The sequence below is a fragment of the Lepus europaeus genome, chromosome 11 (genome assembly GCF_033115175.1).
Source record: "Lepus europaeus isolate LE1 chromosome 11, mLepTim1.pri, whole genome shotgun sequence".
NCBI classification, from domain to species: domain Eukaryota; kingdom Metazoa; phylum Chordata; class Mammalia; order Lagomorpha; family Leporidae; genus Lepus; species Lepus europaeus.
Window position 1 is genome coordinate 108451035 of NC_084837.1, and position 21047 is coordinate 108472081.

Below are 21047 nucleotides of genomic sequence, written 5' to 3' on the forward strand. Positions count from 1 at the left end.
GATACAAACAACTGAGTGGAAATTGTAAAACTGAAAAATATAATTATCAAAAAAAAAGGAAAAAATCTCAAGGGCTATACACAGAAGACAGGGGAAGAATCAGTAATTAGAAGATGAAACAATGGGGGCCGGCATTGTGGCGTAGCAGAGAAAGCCGCACCTTGCAATGCCGGCATCCCATGTGGGCACTGGCTTGAGGAGGAGGACGAGGAGGAGGAGAAAGAAGAAGAAACTCTAGAATCCTTTGTCTAGCAAAAACATTGTTCTTAAGTAAAGGGTCTTTTCCTTATCCTCTTGAGTTTTCTAAATTATATTTGATGGTTGAAGGAAAAATTGTAACACCGTGATGTGATTCTAAACGTACGGGGTGTAGAGAAAATATGGGAGACAATCATATAAAAAGTAAGGAAGGATTGAAGGTCATTAATGGGAGGTAAATTTCCTGTAGTTCAGTGGAACTGATGACAAGATCATTGCTAGACTGTACGAACTTATGCGCACATAATGTAATGTCCACCCAATAATTTAAAAACTATACAAAGAGATACTCAAAACTAGTGTAAACAAATCAAAATGGAATCCTAAAAAAAATGTTCAGTAGCTCATTGGAATGCAGAAAAAAGAAAACAGAAAGAACAAATAGAAAATATATATAAGATGGCAGATGTAAGTCCTGATGTATTAATAATTATGTCAATTATAAATGGTTTAAATGCATTAATTAAAAGAGATTTCCAGGGCTGGTGCTGTGGCATAGCAGGTAAAGCTGCCAGTTTCAGTGCTGGCATCCCATAAGGGCACCGGTTTGAGTCCTGACTGCTCCACTTCTGATCCAGCTCTCTGGTATGGCCTGGGAAAGCAGTGGAAAATGGCCCAAGAAGACCCGGAGGAAGCTCCTGGCTCCTGGCTTCAGATTGTCACAGCTCCAGCCATGTGGTCATGTGGGGAGTGAACCAGCAGATAGAAGACATCTCTATCTCTCTCTCTTTCTCTGCCTCTCCTTCTCTCTCTGTGTAACTCTAACTTTCAAATAAATACATGTCTTTAAAAAGAGAGAGAGAGATTTCAAGAATAGATTGAATAACATGATCCAACTATATTTTGTCTACAAGAAACTGACTTCAAATGTCATGACATAAGCAGATGATAACAGGATGGAAAGAGGTGCACGTTGGAAATATTCGCTCAAGGGAGCAGGAGTGGCTGTATCAATGGCAGGTAAAGTGGACTTCTGAGCAGGTTATCAAGAAGCAGCACTAAGTGTGCAGCCACCCAACAACAGAGCTGCAAAATATAAGAAGCAGAAACTGACGGAATGAAAAAGAAGAGCAAATAAGTCCACCAGTGCAACTGCACACTTCAAACCCTGTCTCAACAGTTGACAGAACAACTAGACAGGCAGTCAGCAGGGGCGTAGAGGAAGTGAACAACAAGATCCAATCAACATTTACAGAACCAGTAGCAGCGTACATATTCTTGCCAAGTGCCCACAGACCAAATCCTGGACCACAAAACCAACCACAACAAATTTGCAAGAATTGAAATCACTCAGAATGCGTTCCAGCATGATGGAATAAACTAGAAATCAGTAACAGAAATTCTCTAAACACTTGGAAACTAAATAACACTAAAAAAAAAAAAAAAGAAAGAAAGAAAAGAAAAGAAAAAAAAAAAAAAAAAACAGGGGCCAGCATGTGGCATAGCAGGTAAAGCCACCATTGCCTACAGTGCCGGCATTCCATAGGGGTGCTGGTTCGAATCCCGGCTGCTCCACTTCTGATCTAGCTCTCTGCTATGGGTGGGAAAGCAGTAGAAGATGGCCCAGGTCCTCGGGCCCCTGCACCCATGTAGGAGACCTGGAAGAAGCTCCTGGCTCCTGATTTTGGACTGGTTCTGCTCCAGCCCTTGCAGTCATTTGAGGAGTGAAGCAGTGGATGGAAGACCTCTCTCTGTCTCTCCCTCTCTCTGTCTGTAACTCTACCTCTCAAATAAATCAATAATCTAAAAAATTTTAAATTAAAAAAAAAACAACTAGTGTTATCCACCCTTTAACAGGATGAAGAAAAAGATTGCATGATTGTATCTAAAAATGCGGAAAACACTTGATAAAACTAAATCCCTATGATTAAAGTTGTGATTAAATCATGGTTAAATTCATGATTAAAAACTCAGTCCACAGCTGGCGCCGCTGCTCAATAGGCTAATCCTCCGCCTTGCGCTGCTGGCACACCGGGTTCTAGTCCCGGTCGGGGCGCCGAGCTCTCTGCTATGGCCCGGGAAGGCAGTGGAGGATGGCCCAAGTGCTTGGGCCCTGCACCTGCATGGGAGACCAGGAGAAGCACCTGGCTCTGGGCTTTGGATCAGCATGGTGCGCCGGCTGCAGCGGCCATTGGAGGTAAAGGAAGACTTTTCTCTCTGTCTCTCTCTCTCTCTCTCTCTCACTGTCCACTCTGCCTGTCAAAAAAAAATTTTTTTAAATAAAAATAATTAAGGCCGGCGCCGTGGCTTAACAGGCTTATCCTCCACCTTGCGGCGCCAGCACACCGGGTTCTAGTCCCAGTTGGGGCACCGGATTCTATCCCGGTTGCCCCTCTTCCAGTCCAGCTCTCTGCTATGGCCCGGGAAGGCAGTGGAGGATGGCCCAAGTGCTTGGGCCCTGCACCCGCTTGGGAGACCAGGAGAAGCACCTGGCTCCTGGCTTCGGATCAGCGAGATGCGCCGGCCACGGCGGCCATTGGAGGGTGAACCAACGGCAAAAAGGAAGACCTTTCTCTCTGTCTCTCCTCTCTCTCACTATCCACTCTGCCTGTCAATAAAAAAGAAAAAAATAATAATAATAATTAAAAAAAAAAAACTCAGTCCACTAGGACAAGAGAACAGCCTCAACTCCTAATGGACATCTGCAAAAACAGCAACATAATTAATGACAAAACCTGAAGGCTTTTCCTCTAAGACTGGGAGCATGGCAAGGATGCTCCTACCTCAGCACAGTTACTCAACACAAGCACTGGAAGTTCTACCCACTGCAATAGGGAGATACAAGGCATAGGTGTCAGAATGGAAGAAATTAAACTGTCCTTGTTTATAGATTCTGTGATTGTCTGCATAGAAAGTCCCAGTTCCCAAAACTGATGATATACAGCAATTTGCAGGATACAAAATAAACAATCTTAAATCAGACTGCTATCTACTACCAATGAAAATGTGGACAACCACATAAAATGCATTCCATTTGTAATCGCTCCTACCCCAGAAAAGAGAAATACTTCAGTATAAATCGAACAAAACATGTACAGGACTTGTATGCAGCAAAGCACAAAACACACATGAAGAAAATCAAAGATGATCGAAATAATTGGAGACATGGCTCATTCATAACTTGGAAAACTCGTCACGATAAAAATTCTCCAAAAATGGTGTATATATAGGCTCAGTGCAATTCCTACTAACATTCCAGCAAGACTTTTTGTAGATCTGACAATTGAGAACATTATTTTTACAATTTTTATGGACATAAAAAGAGTTAGAATAGCTAAAAATGAAGAGTCAGTCTACTCAACATGAAGACTTACATAGCTACAGTAATCAATACTGTGTGGTGTTGGAGGAGAGAGATACACACAGAGCAGAGAACACAGACAGAGGTCTCCGTATACATGCCCAGCTGACTCTGACAAAGCTGTAAAACCCATTGAGTGGAGGAAAGATACCCCTTTCAGCAAATGGCCTGCAGTGCTCAGCCATCCACAGGGGGATAAAGAGCAGCTTGGCCCAAGTCTCATTCCTTCCACAAAGATCAACTCAAAATGGACTTCTATGTAAAATATAAAACTGTTAGAAAACGTGGTGGGGGCAGTGGGAGAGACATAGGTGAGGCTATAAAGGGGCAAGGTGAGGGAGCCTGGTGCTGATGGAAATACTGTGTGCCTTGACCACAGCAATGCCAATGACCTACCTGTGAAGTGACTCTGCGGGTTCCCACGACACTACCCGTGGGAGAAACTGGGTTAAGATCACTCCGTACTATTGTCTCACCACTCCATGTGACTCCATAACAACCTCAAAATAAAGTGTCTAATTAAAAAGACTACATAAAAATCACATTCTCCAAGCCAGAAAATAACAATGAGAAAACTGAATTATCGAGAAGATAAAATTTACAATTGCATCAAAACAAAGAACGCCCAGGAACTAACTTGATGGAAAAACTATGTAATTCCTTTCTGAACAAAATTATAAAATGTACTGAAAGACATTAAATAACATCTCTAAATAATGCAGAGATATGCCATGCTTAGGAAAATAGAAGACTTAGATATTAACTGTTTCCCAAATTTACCTGTAAATTTAATGAGTGCCAAGCAGAATTTTAGGTGTTTTGGAGAGTATAAACTCATCCTAAATTTTTGGCAAGAAATAAAGGATCTCCGACAAAGAAACACACCTCAATAAGCACAAAGAGGGAGAAATACACATACAAGAGAACAATACTTATTCTGAAGTACAGCGATTTGGAGACAGGTATTTGGCTTGGCGGTGAGGCCATTGGTTGGGCACCAGCACCCATATTGGAGTACCTGGGTTCTGGTTCCACTCCTCATTCCAGTTTCCTGCTAATATACACTCTGAGGAGGGGGGAAGGTGGTGGCTTAAACAGTTAGGCCCCTGTCACCAAGGAGTCCCCAGATCGTGGTCATTTGAGGGATAAACCAGTAAGTGAGATCAATTTCTCTCTCTTTCTCTCTCGCTCGCTTGCTTGCTGATAAAACACAATATAGAAAATAACAATATAGGAACATGCTGCTATAAGGATTTAGAAGATTGGCCTATGGCATAGAAAAGAATACCTAGAAATAGCCTCATACTCATGAGAGGAAAGTTAATTGTGACAAAACTAACATCATGAATCTATGGAGAAAAGACACTTCAACAGAGGGTACTGGGACAACTGGTCAACCACATGGAAAGAATGTGTAATCCTGTGCTTCACAGGCACCAGCTCTGGGTGGATTGAAAATGTAAATCCAAAGGCAGAAATATAAAATGTTCAGAAGACAACAGAGAAGATGGACACTATAATGGAATATGGTGATTATTCTGGGAAATTTTAAAAAAAGTTTCAAAAAGATGCAAAAGCATAAACTACATGGAAAATTATTTTAAAAATATACATGTGGTTAAAGTTTTTATTCTTTTATTTGAAAGGCAGAAAGACAGATGGAGAGAAATCTTCCAACCACTGTGTTATTCCCCAAATGCCCACAACAGCTAGGTTAGCCCAGGTCAAAGCCAGAAGCCTAGAACTCAATCTCACGTGGGTAGCAGAGACCCAAGTATTTGCACCATTGTCTACTGCCTCCCAGGCATATTAGTAGGGAGCTGAAGCAGAGGCAGAAGAGCTGGGACTCTAACCAGACACTCCAATATGGGTTGTTAGTATCCAACTTAACCACTACACTAGACACTCACCCTGGGATTACTGATAAATTCCACATTAAAATTAAAAATGTTTGCTCATCAATTAAAAGACTCAACTGACAAATGTTGTGAGACGATGGGAACAGGAAAAGACCAGTAACCTAAAAGACAAATAGAAAAAGGTTTGGATGGACATATCACATAGGAGGAAATGTGGAAGTCCCATAAACATTTGGAAACGTGTACCTATTAATCAAGGAAGTGCAAATTACAACTAAAATGAGAAGCAAATCAGTAGCCATCAGCCTGGGAGAAGTTTCAAGCCTGATGATATCAAGGAGATGGGCATGCAGAAGAACCAAGAGCTCACACCTGCTGATGGAGGGTAGCTTGGCACAGCCACTGTGGGAAATGATTTGCTGTTACCCAGTACAAATGAAGCTGTCCACACCCGCTGGCTCCCCAGTTCCACATCTAGATTTCTACCCTACTGAAACGTGCTCAGATGTCCCAGGAGGTATGCACAAGGATGACCATAGCAGGACAGGCTCTTTTTCAAGGTTAAAAACAGGCAAACATCCCAAATGTCTATCAGTAGTATGTAGGCGGGGCCAGTGCTGTAGCGGTTTAAGTCACTGCCTGTGCATCCTCTATGGGTTCTCAGCTGCTCGTCTTCTTATGCAGCTCTCTGTGGCCTGGGAAGGCAGTGGAAGATGGCCCAAGTGTTTGGGCCCCTGCACCTGCATGGGAAACCCGGAGGAAGCTTCTGGCTCCTGGCTTCAGCATGGCCCAGCCCTAGTTGTTGCAGCCACTTGGAAGGTGAACCAGCAGATCTCTCTCTCTCTCTCTCTCTCGCTCGCTCGTTGTATGTCTCTTTTTCTCTCTGTAACTCTGCCTTTCAAATAAATAAAATAAATCTTTAAAAAATGGTATACAAGAGTGAAGAGAATTTACCCCTCTCTCCTGACGGCTAGAGATTTTGAGTCCACTGGAATTAAGTGACAATAGACAGATCAACAGTAGAAGAAGCATGCCCACTTATTGATCTGCATGGAATCAACACAGGAAGGCGAGCACAAAATACCCAAATGAAATGCAGAATCTTATGGACCCTTCTTTATAGGGAAGAAAGAGATGGAAGAAACAGGCAATTTCAGGAAGGTGGCAAATGAGTTGGTGGCAGTGGCAGTGGGGGTGAAATGTGTGGGCCCAAAGAATAGACAGTGAACTGGGCTGTGGGTGTGGTTTTTACTGTCAGTCTCCTCCTCCTCTGTGCTGTGAGTTTAATCTCCCTTGGTCATTAAGATTTGAGTATAAAGATCGAAGGCAATTGTGTTTGTTGGGTCTGGTCTTTGAGTAGAACTTGAAGGACTCTGGTCTTTAAGGAAACATCAGAGAAGAGCCCCATCCAGCACCTCCTGGTCACCAAGTGTCATTCCTTTAAAATAATCAGCACGATAAGGTGTCGTCTTTGGGGATGTCATTTTCCCGAGCCCCAGCACACAGAATGGATTAATACATTGTGTCACATTCACACAATGGAGTACCACAGGGCTGGAGGCAAAAATCAAGACGAGCTACAACAAAATGAGACACCACTGAATGAGGTTCTTGGACGGAACGGTAACTGCTAGAGACAACTGCACTTGTCTCGTCTTCAGAATAACCAGTTCCAGGACAAGATGGCACAGCCTCGTTTTCCTCCTCTCTGCCAAGCCCGACTCAAGATGCTGGAAATCATTCCAGAGACAATAAAAGGTTTCTCGAGCTCAGGAAGCACTGGCTAGGCATCTTAGGATGCGAGGAACAGCACTCTGGCTGGTTCCCTGGGTTTTCCTTCTGTCTGCTCTATGTTCCAGATGTAGGTTGGAGAGGCCTGCAGCCCAGATCTATCACTAGGCAAAGACAAGAATGAACAAACAAGGAACAGGTGCCTGTTCCCTCTGACCTGGCTAAAACACCAGCAAAGGGGGGAAATCCACGCCTAGTGCAGACCCCAGCTGTGCTCCACAGGCCCCCAGGGCATGGTCTGAGACACCTGCCATGGCGACATTCAAGTCCAGGCTAACCCTGTGCCTACTCTATCACCAGGGCTAAGCGCCCTGCCCATCCACTTGCAGGGCAGCAGCAGCAGCTGAGTGCTTCCTCCCCTTGCCCTCTACCTTGTGGCAAAAGAGGCCCTGCAGCTTCCCTCCATCTGTACCCCAAACAGCGAATGTCCACCGAGAGACAGCAGGCAGTCCAGGGAATGTCTGGAGGCATGACCCAGGGATGGAGCAAGCCCTGCAGGAGTACTGGGAATCTGATCAGAGCAAGAGCAAGAGCTCTCCAAGCTAGCATGCCATTGCAACAAAAGCGCACAGGCGTAGAACCACATGCTACACCTAAACAGAGAGGCTGTGTGACAAAACAGACCATCGAAACCAGCTCAGAGCCTCTAACACAAGAATCAAATGTTCAAGATACAGTTGGAAGTCACGTGTAACATCCAACACTGGGATCTCGCGATTCAGCTGGGAAGAGACAATCAGCTGCCGGTCGTCCTGAGAGGAGCCAGATGTTAGGAGGATCTGACACGGCTTTCAAAGCTTCCGTGACCGTTTACAAATTCTCTGGAAGCAAATGAAAAATTACAAGATAGCCACAAAGGAATACAAGTTTTTGAAAAAGAAATGAATGGAGGTTACAAAACTGAATCCCATAAAAGTCAACGCCCAGCTATATTATCATTAAAATCCTAAAAACCAAGAGAGGAAAAAAAATTCTCCAGAACAGCCAGAGAGGATGACGCGTCACCTATAAAGACACGACAGTTCAGATGACAGCAGATTTCACATCTGAGCACGTGGAAGACAGAGGAAGGCGTGGCTCTCATTTCTTTTTTTTTTAAGTTTATTTATTTATTTTGAAAGTCAGAGTTACACAGAGAGAGAAGGTGAGGCAGAGAGAGAGAGAGAGATCCTCCATCTGCTGATTCACTCCCCAGATGGCTGCAATGGCTGGAGCTGGGTCTCCCGCATGGGTGCAGGGGCCCAAGTGCTTAGGCCATCTTCTACTGCTTTCCCAGACCATAGCAGAGAGCTGGATCAGAAGTGGAGCAGCCGGGACTCGAACCAGCGCCCACATGGGATGCCAGCACTGCAAGCAGTGGCTCCACCCGCCACGCTACAGCACAGGCCCCATGGCTCTCATTTCTTTACTGAGATGCCCACCTGGTCTGTCAGGTGTACTCTCTTCATTATTTCTCCTCGTTAAACTGGGCTAGCATACTTAGCATGCAAAAAAAAAAAAAAGGAGAAGAAGAAGAAGAGGGGGGAGGAGAAGGAGAAGGAGGAGAACATCATTTTTCAAGTGCAGGAAAATTAACGTGAACCATCAACCCTGCTGCTGTTGAAACCGTCCTTCAGGAGTGGAAGGAAAGTAAGGTGCTAATGAGTAAAAACTAAGAGAATTTGTTGCCAGCAGACCTGCCCTTAAAGAAAGGCTGAAGGGGAGATAGAACCAAGCTGCCTGGACAGAAGCACCTGCCACTCAGCTCTGCCCCCACGGAAGAACCAGAACAGTGCAGGAGGGGCCCCGTTTCCGGGAGACTGAGCCCTGGAAATAAATCCATTACGAAGGGACAGGAGTGCTATACAGAGTAGAGACTCAGAAAGCCAACAGAGAGAACAAAGCCCAGTGCAGCTCCTAGCCTGGCACCACAGCCTGGGGGATGGAGGGACTGCACATTGCCAGGAAAAGGAAACGGGAAACCACAATGAGCCGGCAGCCTTAACTACGGGAGTCCGCAGTCCTCAGAGGATGGAAGTCCAGGTTGAGAAGGTGATTGGGGTCTGAAAGACTGCCTTGCTCTAATAAAAGGCACCCATGGGCCCCCGCTCCTTCCCCCTCCCCCCTCAGAACCCAAACTGTTGCAGCATAGCTACTGCTATACTCCACTCTTAAGGGATAGTCGGTAAGCCCAGACGTGGCTGGAAGCCCCCAAAAGCGCACCTCCCAGGCCCCATCAGTCATCCTTCAGTAGGTTGCTGTGCACAGGCCAGAGTGACCGCTGACTTGCTGTGTGGCAGCTGGGGAAGTGCCCCTCCACCTGCATGTCTCACAGCTCAGGGTCTTTAGCAGCCAGGGTATAGACCCTGTGGCCACTCTTGCTCATCTGTGGGATCTGTGTCTCGTGGTTCAGGGGCCAAAGCTAACAGTGCGCAAGCCCTGGCATCAGCAGTGCTCACCATGGGACCTAAGAAAGGCCCTATCCATGACCCAGAGCCTCAAGCCCACTTTGTGGAATCCAAACTCAGTACCATCTGAGTCCCACAGCTCCAGGACCATAACTGTTGGTGTCCTCAGCCCTAGCACCTTCCACACTCACCTTGTGGAACCTAGGAACGTCTCTCTGCATCCTGTAGCTCCAAGACCACAACCGTTGGTGGTGCGAGCCCCAGCGTTACCCAGGCTCACTGCTGCCCTGTGCTGCAGCTCTACAACTCCACTGTTGGGGCCACGGTGCCCAGAGTCATCCACACTGGCTCTGTGGGGCCTGGGGAAGACCCTCCCTGTCTGGGTTGAGCAGCTTCGGGCCCATGGCTGCCAGTGCACACTCCCTGGCATAACCAGAGTAAAGCGACCTCTGCCTCCTGCTGCCCTGGGACCAGCACTGCTGGTGGTATAAGCCCCGGAGACACCAGTGCTCACCCTGTGGGGCCTGGGGGGAAGGTCCTGTTGCCATTCTACTACTCCAGGCCCAAGGCTGCCAGGACACAATCCCCGACATAGCCTGTGCTTGTCCTGGGAACTGAGTAAAGTCACAACCACATCCTGCAGCACTGGGACTACAGTTGTTGGTGCTACAATTCCCAGAGACACTCACACTTGTCTCCATGGGGCCAGGGAAAGTCCCCATTCAGGCCCACAGAGCTGCCACTGCACAGTCCCCAGCCTCACCTACACTCACCCCATCAGACCTGGGTGAGGGCTTCCCCAGATCCATCCACTCTGGTGCTGACTGTTGATGCTATGTTCTTCAGTTACCACGCTCACTGCATGGGACCTTTCGTACAGCAAAGCCCTGTATGAGTTCTACTTCTCCAGTGCACGATCCCCAACACAACCTGTGCTCCCCTGATGGGGTCTGAGTACGGTCAGATGCACATTGCCCAGTGCTAGGACTGTGATGGTGCTACAAGCCCCAGCAGCACCCACACCTGCTGATCAGGGTCTCGAAAAGAGCCCGTCTGTATCCCAAAGATCCAGAGCCATGGCTTTCAGTGTCACAAGCCTGAGCATCATCATGCTTGCTTAGGTGGAGCCAGGAGCAGTCCGTTCTGTGTCTTGCAGCACCAGAAACATGCCTGCTGCCATCGTAAGCTCTAGTGTGAATGACGCTTGACTGTTTGGGGCCTGAGGACGCACATCTTTGGAAACCCATGCCCGCGGCAAAGTCACAGCATTACCTGTTGAATTGGTGCAGCCTAGATAATTTCAGCACTCACAGACACTGCTAACATATAGGTTACACTCTGGCCTCACCTGGGACCAAAGTCAAAGCAATTATCCAAATGATACACTGTATTCCATATAAATGAAAAAAATATTTAAAGAAGAAGCAACTATTACATTAGGAGTGTGGATATTGATAACATAAGGACACAAGAAACATGAATCATGACACCACCAAGGGAACACAATAGCTCTCCATAAACTGATCCTGATTTGAAATAAATCTGTGAAATTCCTGCAAAAGTATTCATGATAATGACCCTAAGGACACTCAATGAGATGCAAGAGAATATGTATAGAAAATTCAAGGATTGAGGAAGATAATGCATTATATATAATTTTAAAAATATGTAAATTGGAAAAGAGAATCAACCCAAAATCTTGGAGCTGAAAACTTCAATTAATGAAACAAAAAATACAAGTTAGAGTCTCAATAACAGAATTAATCACCAAGCTCTTGAGGACAAGTCCTTGGAAACAATCCAGTCAGTTAAAACTAAAGAACAAAGAATTGAAAATAATAAAGTCTCTGACACATATTAAACACCATTAAGAGAACAAATATTCAAACTATGGGTATATCCAAAGGAGAAGAGACAGAAAAAGTCATCAAAAATCTATTTGATGAAATAGCAACTGAAAGCTATCAAAATACAAAGATAAATGAGGCAGAAAGAAATAAAGTTATATATAAAACAATAAATAATTACCAAAATAATAACCTTGAATGTAAATGGATTAAATTCCCCAATCAAAGGATATAGAAGTATTAGGGAAAAAATTCCATATAAATGGAATCCAAAGGCCAATAGACGTAACTATAGTCATATAAGATAAAACAGGCTTTAATCAGAAGCTTTAAAACCAAGAAAAATGTTGTATATGGACAAAAGAATCAATTCAGCAGGAAGATACAGCACATGTAAACATGCGTGCACCCAACAGCAGACCTCCCATGTACATAAAGCCAATGCCATTAGATGTAAAGAGAGAGACGAACTCTAACACACAAGAATACTTGGTAGCTTCAACATCCTCACAGTCATAAAGGGACAGATCATCCAGACTAAGTCGACAGACACATCAGAGTTGAACCATACTATAGACCAAGTAGATCTGGCACCTATGTACAGAGTAGTTCATCGAATAGCTACGGGTCACACATTTCTCTCATCAACACATGAAGCATTTTCCAAGATAGGCCATATGCTAGGTCACAAATCCAAGTCTCAATAAAATTTTTAAAAATTGAAAGGCAGAGTGACATAGAAGAAGAGAGAGACAGAGGAAGAGAGGTATCTTGCATCTGTTGGTTCACTCCTCAAATTCCCACATCAACCAGGGCTAGACCAGGCTGCAGCCAGGAGACAGGTGCTCCATCCGGGTCTCCCACTTGGGGGGCAGGAACCCAAGTACTTGGCCCATCATCTGCTGACACCCAGATGCATTAGCAGGGAGCTGAATTGGAAGCAGAGTAGCCAGACTCAAACCAGGCACTTAGAAATGGGACGCAGGTGTGCCAAGCTGTGATTTAATCCACCATGCCACAACACCCACCTCAAGTGTCATTTACATTTTTAACATTTAAGTCAAACATGCCTTTTCAGATGACAATGGAACAAAACTAGAAATCAACAACAAAACTGTGAAAAATTTACAAAACTATGGAAATTGGATAGCATGCTCCTGAGTGACTAATGGATCATTTAAGAAATTAAAAAGGAAATAAAATTATTTCTTTAAACAAATTAGTGGAACACAACATATCAAAATATGTAGGATACAACAAAAACAGTATTTAAAAGGAAGTTTATAGCAATAAATGCTTATATCAAAAATTTCAAATAAACAATCTAATGATACATCCAGAGGTCCTAGAAAAACAAGAGCAAACTAAAAACTCAGAATTAGTAGGAAACAAGAAATAATAAAGATCAGAGTAGAAATAAGCAAAATCAAAACTAAAATAAGATCAGTGAGGTGAAAAGCTAGCTTTTTAGAAAAAAATAGACAAACTTTCAGCCAGACTAACAAAAAATAGAAGATAAAAAACCTCAAATAAATAAAATTAGAGCTGAAAAAGGAGACATTATGATTCAAACCGCAGAAATACAAAGGATCATAAGAAGCAACTACGAACAACTAGGTGCTAACAAATTAGAAAACCTGAAGAAATAAATTCCCAGACACGTACAACTTGCCAAGATTGAATCAAGAAGATACAGAAAATCTATACAGATCAATAACAAGTAACAAGACTGAAGCAGGAATTAAAAGTCTTGCATTATAGAAAAGTCTACGACCTGGTGGCTTTACAGCTGGCTTCCATAAAACATTTAAAGAAGAATTCATTTTAGTCCTTCTCAAACTTTTCAAAAATTTTCTTTTTTTTTTTTTTTTTTTTACAGGCAGAGTGGACAGTGAGAGAGAGAGACAGAGAGACAGAGAGAAAGGTCTTCCTTTTCCATTGGTTTGCCCTCCAATGGCCACCACGGCCAGTGCGCTGCGGCCTGCACATCGTGCTGATCCGAAGGCAGGAGCCAGGTGCTTCTCCTGGTCTCCCATGGGGTGCAGGGCCCAAGCACTTGGGCCATCCTCCACTGTACTCCCGGGCCACAGCAGAGAGCTGGCCTGGAAGAGGGGCAACCGGGACAGAATCCGGCGCCCCGACCGGGACTAGAACCCGGTGTGCCGGCGCCACTAGGCGGAGGATTAGCCTATTGAGCCACAGCGCTGGCAAAAATTTTCAAAATGATAGAATTCTATCAAACTCTTTTTATGAGGTAAACATTACTTTGTTACAAAACCAAACAAAGATACAACAAAAAGAAAACTATAGATTGATATCCTTGATGAAAACAGACAGAAATTCTCAATAAGGTCTATCTAATAGCACACCAAAAAGATCATACGCCATGAACAAGGGCATTTATGTTAGGGATGCAAGGATGGTTCAACAGTCACAGAAATCACATCAATAGAATAGAGAACATGAATGGAGAATAGAATGGGGAACATGAACGGAGATAGAAGCCATCTTGAGCATCTCGGTAAATGCAGAAACAGAATTTGATAAGATTCCACATTCTTCATGATAAAAAGCCTCAACAAGTTAAGTATAGGATAACCACATCAAAAATAACAAAGCTACGTGTGAAAAAGCCCAGCCAATGTCACACTGAAAGGGAGAAAAATGGAAAATGCTTCCCCTAAGATCTGGAACAAGACAAGGATGTGAACTCTCAATGTAGTATTGAAAGTCCTAGCAAGAGTAATTAAAGAAGATAAATCAATAATGGGCATCCAAATTAGAAATGAGAAAGTCCAAACATCCATGTTTGCAGACAATATAACTCTAAATATGCAAAAACCCAAAATGCTCCACTGAAAAGCTGTTGGAATTGATAATTCAGTAAAGTTTCAGGATACAAAATCAATGCACACAAACCAGCAACACTTCTTATAACAAACTTGCTGAAAGAGAAACTGAGAAAGCAATCCCATTCCTAGTGGCTACAAAAAATTTAAATGCTTAAGAATAAATTCAACCAAAGAAATGAAATGGCTCTACAATGAAAATTATAAGACACTTATGATGGGAATCATAGAGAATGCACACAAAAATGGCAAAATATTACATCTCATGGATTGGAAGAATTAATATCATTAAAGTATCTATGCTAGTCAAAATCAATTATGATTGCATTCATTTCCCCTCAAAATACCAGTGACATTCTTAACATAAATAGAAAAAAAAAAAGCCTAAAATTCAATGAAACTAAAAAATCCAGAATAGCCAAAGCAATCATGAGCAAAAAAATAAATAAATGAATAAAGCTAGAAGCATCATAATATCTGACTTCAAAGCATAGTACAAAAAGATAGTAATTAAAACAGCATGATCTGGCCAGCGCCACAGTTCACTGGGGTCTAGTCCTGGTTGGGGTGCCGGATTCTGTCCCGGTTGCTCCTCTTCCAGTCCAGCTCTCTGCTGTGGCCTGGGAAGACAGTGCTTGGTCCCTGCTCCTGCATGGGAGACCAGGAGGAAGCACCTGGCTCCTGGCTTCGGATCAGCGCAGCGCTGGCCGTGGCAGCCATTTGGGGAGTGAACCAACAGGAGGAAGACCTTTCTCTCTGTCTCTCTCTCTCTCTCTCTCACTGTCTAACTCTGCCTGTCCAAAAAAAAAAAAAAAAAGTATGATCCTGGCATAAAAACTGACACATTTATCAATAGAACACAATAGAAAAGTCCAGAAATTAATCCCCATATGGACAGCCAACTGACATTTATTTATTTATTTATTATCTATCTATCTATCTATCTATTTATTTGAAGGACAGAGCAAGAGAGACAGATAGAAAGACATATGTACAAACAGAGTTCTTATCCACTGGTTCACTCCTCCAGTGCCCCCAATGACTGGGTCTGGTCAAGGCCAAAGCCAGAAACCAGGAGCCCAGTCTAGATCTCCCATGTGGGTGACAGGGACCCAACTACTTAGCTATGACCTGCTGCCTCCTGGGCTTACATTTGCAGGGAGCTGGAATGCGAAGTGGCAGATGGAATCTAGCACTCCCAAATGGGATGTGGGTAGCATTTTAACCACTGCGCAAAACCCCTGCCTTAGCGTGTATTTTAACTCCATGAATTTCATGATGTAGCCTCACATATTGTGATTTATTTAAATCAGTCTCATGTGGATTGATATCCAGGTTATTTGATTTTTCAGCATCAGTTTGATGCATACTCTATAGATTTGTACTTACATAGCTATTCTTTTAAAAATTACTATGAATAGGGTCGGTGATAAAAAAAAAAAAAAAAAGGACATGCACGTTTGCCATTTTGGCATCTCTTGACCAAGGCTTGTGGGAGTTTGTTTCAACAACGATGAGAGGGCCATGAGCTGGAGGATTGCACTCTCTCAAGCATGTCCCAGCCAGCATTTTCATCACCAGCCCAAACACCCACCTTCAGCCAACTGATTTTTTGACAAAGATGCCAAGAACATACCTTGGAGAAAGGGCAGTCTCTTCAATAAATGGTGCTGGCCAAATTGGGAGGACAACTCTAGATCCACACCTCTTACCATTTACAGAATCAACTCAACATGGATTTAAGACCTCAATGTAAGATCTGAAACTGAGGTTGCTAAAGGAAAGCTTAGGGAAAACACTTCCAAACATTAATGTAAGCTAAGTCTTTGGGGGGGAATAAGATCCCCAAAGCACAGGCAACAAAACATAACTAGATAAAAGGAATTATGTTAAACTAAGAAACATTTGCATAGCAAAGGAGACAATCAACAGAGTGAAGAGACAGCAGATAGAATGGGAGAAAATATTTGCAAGCTACTCCTCTGATAAATTATTAATATACAGAATATATAAGGGGAAAAAAGCCTCAACAACAAAATCCCATCAATCCAGTTAAGAAATGGGCAAAATATCTGATCTGAACAGACATTTCTCAAAAGCAGAAACACACGTAGCCAACAAGTACATGGAAAAATGCTCAATATCACTATCCATTGGAGAAACACAATGAGATACCACCCCACCCCTGTTAGGATGGCTATTATCAAAGACACTGAAAAATCAAAAAGTAACAAATACTGGTGAGGAGCTAGAGAAAGGGGAACCCCTAGCACTGCTAGAGGGAATGTAAATTAGTACAGCCACTGTGGAAAACACTATGGAGATTCCTAAAAAACACTAGGGATAGAACCAGCCATCCCATTACCAGGTCTATATCAAAAATGAATGAGATTGGGGCCGACACCGTGGCTCACTTGGTTAATCCTCCACCTGCGGCACTGGCATCCCATATGGGTGCCAGGTTCTAGTCCCGGTTGCTCCTCTTCCAGTCCAGCTCTCTGCTGTGGCCCAGGAGGGCAGTGGAGGATGGCCCAAGTGCTTGGGCCCCTGAACCCACATGGGAGACCCAGAAGAAGCACCTGGCTCCTGGCTTTGGATCAGCACAGCACCTGCTGTGGCAGCCATTTGAGGAGTGAACCAACAGAAAGACCTATCTCTTCATTCTCTCACTGTCTGTAACTCTACCTGTCAAATAAATAAATAAATGAGATCATTACATCAAAGAGACACCTGCACCCCCCACGTTTAGACTGCAGCACTGTTCACAGTAACCAAGATATGGAGTTCGCCGAAGTGTCTATCATCAGATACATGGATAAAGACCATGTGTCATGAGGGCCAGCGCTGTGGTGTAGCAGGTAAAGCTACTGCCTGCAGTGCCGGCAACCCATATGGGTCCCAGTACAAGTCTCAGCAGCTCCACTTCCGATCCAGCTCTCTTCTATGGCCTGGGAAAGCAGTGGAAGATGGCCCAAGTGCTTGGGCCCCTGCACCTGCATGGGAGACCCGGAAGAAGCTCCCAGCTCCTGGCTTTGGATTGGCGCAGCTCCGCCCATTGCAGCCGACTGGAGAGTGAACCAGCGGATGGAAGATCTCTCTCTCTCTCTGCCTTGCCTTCTCTCTCTGTGTAACTCTGACTTTCAAATAAATAAATCTTAAAAAACAAAAAGACAGTGTGTTATGCATACACAATGGAATATCATTCAGCCCTTAAAACGTTGTGAACTCCTGTTCTTTGCGGGATAGAACTGGAGGAAATTATGTTAAGTGAAATCATCCAGACACAGGAAGTTCTCCCTTATCTATGGAAGCCAAAAAAAAGTCCACGTGAACACAGAATAGCACTGACTAGAGGCTGGCAGGGGTGCGTGGGCGGGAGATGGGGGCGGCTGGATAATGGGTAGCACCACCACAGACAGCGGAATGGCAGGGCTCGTCCTCCTGCGTGACATAACCCAGGGCATGACCGCAGCTCACCAGAACTTATTACTCATTTTCTGAGGAACTAGGAGAGAAGATGCCAAGACTTTGATCACACAGTGACGACAGAGAGAGGGCAATGTGAATGACCCTGATTCATCAGGACAATGTCACGCTCTGCTCTGCACCTAAGTACAATTATTGTTCATACAATTTTTTTAATGTTTTCAAAACATTTGAAAATCTTAAAGACTGCCTCAAGAAAGTTCTCCAAATAAAAAGAAAATTATAAAATAGCAGGAATTTTCAGAAGGAAAGAACAGCAGAATAGGTTGCCCTAGATACCCACAGAGTGGATCACCCTTCCCCTTCCATGTTCCTTCAATTTTGTTTTCTTTACAGGCAGAGTGGACAGTGAGAGAGAGAGAGACAGAGAAAAAGGTCTTCCTTTTACTGTTGGTTCACCCTCCAGTGGCTGCTGTGGCCGGCGCACCACGCTGATCTGAAGCCAGGAGCCAGGTGCTTCTCCTGGTCTCCCATGGGGTGCAGGGCCCAAGCACTTGGGCCATCCTCCACTGCACTGCCGGGCCACAGCAGAGAGCTGGCCTGGAAGAGGAGCGACCGGGACAGAATCCGGTGCCCCGACCGGGACTAGAACCTGGTGTGCCGGTGCCACAAGGTGGAGGATTAACCTATTGAGCTGCGGCGCCAGCCTCAATTTTGTTTTAAAATTGTAGTAAAAGCTACAACATCACCTGAAGGGGTGTTGAATGGAGTCAGAGAAAATACTCAAGACAGTGATATTGAAGACATGAGGAGGGTAGACGGGGCTAAACCTAAGTTTTCTATGCTTCATTCAAAGTAGTAAAATGTTAGTACCAAGGAGACTGAGTAATAAGTTGTGTGTGTGTGTGTGCATGTGTGGTAATACATACAACATACAACAACCACTATGAAGATTATAGAAAGTTATAGACTCAAAAGCATTATAGGGGTTGGCATTGTGGCATAGCGAGTTAAGCCACTGCCTGCAACACCAGCATCCCATATGGGCACCGGTTTATGTCCCAGCTACTCCACTTCCAATCCAGCTCCCAGTTAATGGCTGGGAAAAGCAAGGGAGGATGGCCCAGGTCCTTGGCCCCTGCACCCACATGGGAGACATGGATGATACTCCTGGCTCCTGGTTTTGGCCTGGCCCAGCTTTGGCTTCCGTGGCCATTTGGAAAATGAACCAGCAGATGGAAGACCTCACTCTCTGTCTCTTCCTCTTTCTCTGTGACTCTGCCTTTCAAATAGATACACTTTAAAAAAAAAAAAAAAGCCTTGTAAATACATCAAAGTAGAATTCTAAAAAAATGTTCAAGTAATGCAAGGACAGCAAGAGAAAAGAAGAGAAGAGCCATCAACAGAGGGAACAAATAGAAAACAAATAAGAAAATGACAAACAGATGTGAAAGCCTAACATTCATCACCTAGAATGCAAATGGTCTAAACACACTAATTAAAATACACAGACCAGCAGAACGGATGAGATTGCCAATGACCCGACTATATGCTTTCTACAGTACTCTCACTGCAAAGATTACATCGGTAGACTGAAAGTCAAAGAATTTTTTTAAAAAGAATTATGCAAATATAATTCAGAAGTAAATGGAATTAAATTATACATCCTTGAGGCACGCAAACAGCTGTGGTAAACTACAAACAGAAGCCGAGGATGATACAAAGGATATACTCAAGAATATCTCAACCATATACTATTTCTTTCAAAGTTACCCTAAGTGGTACATTTATTTCCCAATATGAGTTTTACAGTGGCCTACGTATAGGACGATGGGACAAAACAAGTTAAGAATAGCAGTTGCCTCTGAGAGGGACAGACATGAGATGGGATCAGGAAGAGATACAGGACCTCGAAGCCAGCAGCAGGGTCTACTTGATGAATGAAATGCGGGTGTCTGGGGCATTTCTGTTTTTTGGCATGCATGCATTTTATAAATTTATTATTTAAAGATTTATTTACTTGAAAGGCATAGAAACAGAGAGAGGCTGAGAGTGACAAGTGACACACACACACACACAGCTCTGGGGCCTGCACCACACACACACACACAATTTTCCACGTCCACTGGCTGGTTCACTCCCCAAATGGGGACAATGCCCAGGTCTGGACCAGGCTGAAGCCAGGAGCCAGGAACTCCATCCTGGATTCCCACATGGGTGCAGGGACCCAGGCACTTGAGCCATCTCCTGCTGCTTTCCCAATGCATTAGCAGAGAGCTGGGCTGGAAATGGAGCAGCCGGGACTCAAATCAGCACTATGATATGATGTCAGCATTTCAGGTAGCAGCTGAACCACAATGCTGCTTAAGCCACAACGCTGGCCCCTGTACATTTATTCTTATATAATATAATTTTTATTGTTTGTTGTTTCAAGTAGGGGTGGAGGAAACCAGTGGGGATGACCTAGCGGGAGATCAGGAAGGGCTGTCTGGGAGACGTTCTGCTGAAGCCAAGCCTTAGGGGGTTCTGCTGAAGCCAAGCCTTCTGGTTCATGAAGATGAAGGGGAGGAAGATATTCCAGGCCAGGGAGCGGCAGTCAAGGACGTGGAGGTGGTGACCTGTGATTGCATGTTAAGAAACGCTGGAGCTGGACCAGCGCTGTGGCTCAGCGGGTTATAACCTCCAACTGCAGTGCCTGCATCCCATATGGGTGCCGGTTCAAGTCCCAGCTGCTCCACTTCCGATCCAGCTCCCTGCTGGTGCACCTGGGAAAGCAGTGGAAGATGGTCCAACTGCTTGGGCCCCTACACTGGGAGACCCAGACAAAGCTCCTGGCTCCTGGCTTTGGTCTGGCCCAGCCTTGGCTGTTGCAGCCATTTGGGGAGTGAACCAGCAGATGGAAGATCTCCCTCTATTTGACTCTTCTAACTCTGCCTTTCAAATAAAACAAAGAACTCTTTAAAAAAAAAAATAGGATGGTTGAAGCCGGGTGTTAGGTGCAAAGGGAGAGCCTCGTTGACAAAGAGAGCTAAAAAGGTAGAGAGCATCCTAACTCCTCCCAATGCATCCTTCCAGCACACGCCCCTTATGCTAACCAAACGGTGTCCCGCCAGACAGAGCCGGCGGGATTCAAAAGGCCAACTTACAAAACCAGCTTCTAGGAAAATAGTTCCAAATGTCTTCATGTGGAATGCCACAGAAACAGCAGTAGAAACCACGCGAGTCTGGGGACAGTCAGAGAGAGAACACGGATGGTACCTGTGGGCAGCCCCTCCCCACATTCTACACACGGACCACCCATGCCTCCCTCCCGCCCTCCCACGCGATCC

At 44.5% G+C, this 21047-nt stretch overlaps 1 protein-coding gene across 4 annotated transcripts in view; it reads right to left on the minus strand.

Annotated features, from left to right (window-relative positions):
* IL16 (interleukin 16) overlaps window positions 1-21047 on the minus strand; it is a 128599-nt gene that overhangs the window by 59241 nt on the left and 48311 nt on the right. Inside the window, exon 1 of one of the 4 annotated variants that reach the window (XM_062206337.1) lies at window positions 20865-20937. The exons of the other annotated variants lie outside the window; for them this stretch is intronic. Coding sequence (XP_062062321.1) covers window positions 20865-20903 — 39 coding nt within the window. The 5' untranslated portion in view covers window positions 20904-20937. Of the gene's footprint in view, window positions 1-20864; window positions 20938-21047 lie in introns of those variants that run through there. 4 annotated transcript variants of the gene reach the window in all.